This window comes from Eucalyptus grandis, chromosome 9, assembly GCF_016545825.1.
Source record: "Eucalyptus grandis isolate ANBG69807.140 chromosome 9, ASM1654582v1, whole genome shotgun sequence".
NCBI classification, from domain to species: Eukaryota; Viridiplantae; Streptophyta; class Magnoliopsida; order Myrtales; family Myrtaceae; genus Eucalyptus; species Eucalyptus grandis.
Window position 1 is genome coordinate 30,827,199 of NC_052620.1, and position 5,627 is coordinate 30,832,825.

Below are 5,627 nucleotides of genomic sequence, written 5' to 3' on the forward strand. Positions count from 1 at the left end.
GTAGGAAGGGAGAACCACTGGGGGTTCGCCCCCAAGTGCTGGCCACCCTTCCAACATGGAAGGGGGAGGTGAGGGGTTCAAATCCCCACCTCCTCGGGGGGATGGGGGTAGAACGCGTAAGTTTCGAGAGTGGGTTGCGACTCCCACGCCCGCAAGAGGCAGGGGCACAAGTCTGCCAGTGAGTGTAGAGTAGGATTAGTAGGACTGACAAAAAAAAAAAAAAAAAAAAAAAAAAAAAAAGTAGGAAGGGAGAGTAACGGCAGAAGCTAAACAAAAGTATGGAGTCATAAAAGTACATAGATAGAATCAGCGTGATGTATAAAAGGAAATCCCACCCAAGACATGTCACGTTGTTGTAGATTTCATCAAGAAATTGTAATCGACATCATGCTCTTGAATTCCTCAAAATCGAGTTTCCCGTCGTTGTTAGTATCATACGCACGAATCATGCTGTTACAGTCTCTCCCGCTTCTCTCGTCCCATAACTCTAGTTTTGAGAGGACGCTCTGGAGCTCGTCGCAGGAAATGAAGCCGTCGTCGTTCAAATCGAACACTTTGAACGCCTCGGCAAGGTCGGTCTCTTGATTGACATCTCCTCCACTGCTCTCTCGGGATTCCACTCCACCGCTCCTCATGGTTTCTTCCGACGATATGGAGTCGTAAAAGAACAAAAACTCGTCAAAGTCGAGGCTCGGTTTCCCTATAGATAATTCCAGCTCGCCCAGGCTATGATGGATACCGATTTTCTCGAGCAGCCAATTGAGCTCCTCCAGGCTCACCTGGCCATCGCCGTTCTTGTCGAGGTTCTCGAAAATCCGACGTAAATCTCCAGTTCCGAGGGGAGACATAGTTATACAATGAATCGAAGATTTGGTATGTATGTGCAGATTGGGGGAACTAATGAAGAAGTATGAGGAAATGCTGACGGCGCCGTGAGACGACAATTCGAATTCAAAGACTCCACCGGTCTATTTATACACGCATCGAGCCTCCGTGGTACGGTTGTGGGCGTACGTGCTATACACGCAGCGAGCTTCCGTGGTACGGTTGTGTGCGTACGTGCACAGCAGGAACTTGGAAGAAGATTGTGGTTTTTAGGGTTTCGTGGAAGTTAGCGAGAAGCTTCGTCGAAGAAGCGACCTTAGAAAGCTGAATTGATATTTTCTTGTTTGGGAATTTTATTGACTTTTAGATGGAGAAGATAAGAGCAACGCTTACATGCTTTTATCAACACGTATTATTTTGTTCTCTCATTTATAGAATTATGCCATTGATCTTCCGAGATGATTCTTGGAAAGAAGAGTGGTCCATGGTAAGACACGCTTTTGACGCTGAGAAAACGTGCCGACTCAACTTTGGCATGCTCCTTCTCGTTTTTTTTTTTTTTTTTAATTGGTACGACGGATCTCACTAACTTCTCTGTTGGGTTCGTTCACTAATTGGAATATTAATTACCACTTTAATCAGGACAAAGTTGGAATCAAATTATGTAGTGATCGATGGATATTCTTGGGACTTGTTATGTACGAATATTGTAGGGGGGGTTTAGGGGGGAATCTCTGTGCATTCTTTGTTTTGTATGTATGCCAGTCATACTGGAGATGTGGAGAGACGAGATTTGCAAACGTAACTATCGGACCAATGTGTTAGGGAGAGATTAATTGCGTTATGTTTCCGTGAAGGAGTTTAACGCGTCCCTTCACATTCTAATGTTTTGAAATCTCATCATTTTTCTTTGTGGCAATTTACAACCCCATGATACCAAACTTTAGCAATCCGATTTGCTCACGAGTATCTTTAATTCAGTACAAATCGAGTCATCATTATTTAGTTTGTGTAAATTGCCTCCTCAAATTGTCTCATACATTGACTTATTAAATTTCCTATTTTTAGAATTTTCTTCACACGGGCGATGTCAAATTTCCAACGTAATGAAATAACTAAGTGCAGGTCATAGAAATGTTTTCTTTATCGGAATACCGAATCATGTCAGGAGGACCCCAGTTACATACACCAACTTATAAGGAAAGGAAAATGTAATGTAAATTAGATAAAAATTAAATAGTTCATTTATCTTTAATTTTCATTTCGGTTAACTTTTGTATTCATCTGCTTCTTTACATTCTTTTTGCATTTTAAAATGTTAAACGGTTTCATCATTTAAATTTACTGTATAAATCCTCCTCCATTGTGATAATTAGCCACGTTAGCCACAACGCCATTAATTTTAGTGCCATATATAATATGTCTATTACTCATTACTTGCCCTCCAATTATTTCCTTACTTTTTTATGTTTATTGCTTATATTCATGTGTAAAAACGCAACTTTACTCGGGAGACGTAAGAAAAGACGACGAGCTATATGCTAGATAAATCTTGTGATTGTGAGTACGTTTTTTGACATCTTGAACTTCAATCTTTAAACATATGCATTCGACAGTCAATCTTTTCGGTGATTGGGCCTTCAAAAAGCATGTTGGACCGCTTTCTTCTTTCGCTATGTCTCAATAATTGCTTGGATTGGCCTTGGTCTTGTCTGTTATGGAGCCTAAACTTCACCGTTTTATGTTTACTCCAGTTTTTCAAGATGTAACGCTAGGCAGATCAAATGGTTCTAGAGCATATATATGTTCGCATGATCAAATCAATATGAGTTTCTGCATATATTTATTTAGAGACTTGTGGTAAAATTCTGCCACTGTACATGCTTCTAGCTGGATTTATATGGTGATAACAGGAGTTGAAATTACTTTTGGAACTGCATGTTCGTACAGATGCACCTCGATAGGGCATTCTCACTAAAAGATTACCTCCTGGTCCGATGTCAAACTTTCTCTAAGGTTGATCTTGGGGTTTTTGAATTAGCTTTCATCTATTCAGGCATTATAAGTACATATTTGTTAGCTTGGACTAGATTTCTAAACAAGAGAGATCCTCAATTTTTAGTGCATTTGATTCCTTTGATTTGCTCGGAATGAGGCTTAGTTGAGTTGAGTGGAATATGAATCTCTATCTGAAGTGACTTGTTCAGAATCTGAAGTGACCGATTCTATCTTCTTTAAAGAATACTAAAATGCCATGAATCAAGGCTCTCATTTTGATTCGAAAACACACTCACCACCATGATTTTCTCGATCCCTTTCTCGAGATGAGAATGCAAAGTCATTTAATAACCAGAAATATAGGAACTACAGGGCATATTTTAACCTGCAAGGCAAGTAGGCATGCTCCAGCGTTTTTTCTATGATCAGCTAGGAATGACTTGTGGCTAATTCCATCTTCTTTAATGACCCCGCAGCCAACTTGTGTCCCCTGTACCAATACATTCCAAAGCTAAATATAAACTAAAGCTGTTCACAGAAATTCACAGGCACGCGAACAGCACAGCCTCTTTTAGAGAATACATCCTGATTTGCCACGCTCCATCTTTAAAGAAGACAGAACCAGCTCACAAGGCAGTAAACTGCGATGCTGCACATCAATGCCGTGCACATTAGCCCGCGTCTAGCCAAACGCAAGCGCACAGACAAGTTTTCAGGGCTAATATTTCCTCAAATTTCACCCCCAAAACAGAGGAGGATATGCACAAGAATCGTACCCTTATTCTCCCATTCTTCTTCTTGAGCTCTGCTTCGTTGATCGAGCTTGAACCAGCCAAACTTGCTTGGCCAAATTCCATTTCACGAGCTCAGATTACAGCTAGCACCAAACCGAGAACGAAAGCAACAGAGAGATTTTAGGAAGCGTCGACATCTGCACAGGAAATTATTATTAAAAAACAACAGTTTAAATCATTTTAGTTTCATTGCCTTATTAACTTTAGTTATCTAGTGTAATCCTCGTAAAACAATTTTCAGTAAGCCTTATTGCTGCCGAGTATCCATCACATAACCATTACACAGGAAAACTCCTTGGATTGCGATTGCAATTGAAAGTACTTGATATTTGAAGGCTCTAAGAGAAATAAGAATCTTCTTCACAACAAAGGCAATATCAAATATCCAACTTAATGAGATAACTGTATGCAAGTCTTAGAAAAGTTTTGATGACAATACCGAATCATGTTAGGAGGACTCCTACATACGAACTGACAAGGAAATGAAAATGCGATGCAGATAAGAAGAGCAAATTTTAAATAGTCCCTTTCTCTTTAATTCTCATTTCAGTTAACTTTTCACTTCATCTGTTTTTCATTACATTTTTTCAATTTTAAAATATTAGACAGTTTCATTATTTAAATTTACTATATAAATCATCCTTAACTTTAAAAAATAGTCACGGGCATCGCCGGTGATGAAAGTTGAGAATAGCAACTCCAAACTCATGGGTCCATGGATAACCGGCGCCAAGAATCACAAGAGCATGACATAAACGAAAGGGAAAAACACGGATTCAGATTCAGTTCAGCAATCAATGAAGTGAAAATGAATCAACCCTAAGTCTAAACACCGCCGGCTGAGCCGATTATGCAAAAATTCATTCAACGCTTCTCATGAGCAAATCATCGAACAAGTGGTGTGCACTTTGATATGAGTTTCGAACTCGGGTTCAATGCAATTTTTCATCTAAACACGGTAGATAACACTCTAAACCAGTATGAATCACCGCAAATCAGGCTTGGTTCCGCAAGCTTTTATCCATTACCTCTTCGATTAAGCCCAGCACCCTCAAACTCAGTAAAGCATCGCAGAACAGAACACTTGAGACCGAAGGGTACCTGGCTTTTTAAGCGAGACGTAATCGACTATCTCGGAGGCTTGAGCTGGACTCGCCCTTTCTCAGCGACTTGAGCCCGGCTTATGCGACGTTTTTTCGGTGATGAGCGAGCGTATGAACGGACAACAGGGGGAAGAGATTTGCCGGCGATCTTGGTAGAGGAACCGGAGCGCTCTCCTCTAGAACCCCCTCTTTCACGGCCAGTTCTCTCCCACCTTTTCTCTTTCTCCCCTTGGCTCCACTCAAGCTTCTCTCCTTCATCTTTTTTTTTTTTTTCAAACGAGCGAGTCCCCCTCGCCTTGAAGGGCAACCGCGCAAGCGCGCATGGCCTCTGCCATTGCCAGCTTGCCTGGAGGCCTGACCCGACACGTGGATCACGCCGCTACCTGCCCCTCCTCACGATCCTCTGCCTCCTCTGACTTGTGCTTTGCTTTTCTTTTGCAGAAGCGTGAACAGCGTGAAGAGGAAGAAGAAGACCAGCGCACGGGCCGGGCTGGAGGGTAAGCAGATGGGCCGGCCCGCGCGAGGAAAAAGGAAGAGGAAAAAGGGGTAGGCCGGGTCCACCTGAGAAAAGAAAAGAAAAGAAATAGGGGCGGGTCCACCCGGCCCGACTCCGCCTCTTCTTCTTCTTCTTTATTCTTTTTAACAACTAATCTTTTAATACTTTTAAATTTTTTTTTCTTACTAATATTTTAATTTTTTTCATTGATTTTTCTTCTTTTTATAAATTTTTAATTTAACAAATTTTAATTAATGCTATCAATCTTAATGCAAAGGCTTCTAAAATCTATATGTTATACAATTTAATTGAATTTTTTTTCTTTTTAGGGGTTGAAATCAATCCCTAATTTTGGTGCAACCAAATCTTAAATAAATAGCCAAAATCTAGCAGTCAACATATTGCTACTTT

General features: G+C 40.8%; 1 protein-coding gene and 1 long non-coding RNA gene across 2 annotated transcripts; both read right to left on the reverse strand.

Annotated features, from left to right (window-relative positions):
- Window positions 1-264: 264 nt before the first annotated feature.
- LOC104428445 (probable calcium-binding protein CML44) lies at window positions 265-929 on the reverse strand. Its single transcript, XM_010041436.3, has one exon. It carries the CDS (start codon window positions 846-848, stop codon window positions 366-368), a length of 483 nt encoding a protein of 160 aa, XP_010039738.1. The 5' UTR covers window positions 849-929; the 3' UTR covers window positions 265-365.
- Window positions 930-3,080: 2,151 nt separating this feature from the next.
- On the reverse strand, window positions 3,081-5,141 carry LOC104428446. The gene is made up of 2 exons (XR_722076.3): window positions 4,719-5,141; window positions 3,081-3,754 (listed from the first exon to the last, which is right to left on the reverse strand). It is a non-coding gene; the product is annotated as an uncharacterized LOC104428446 (long non-coding RNA).
- Between the last annotated feature and the right edge of the window lie 486 nt (window positions 5,142-5,627).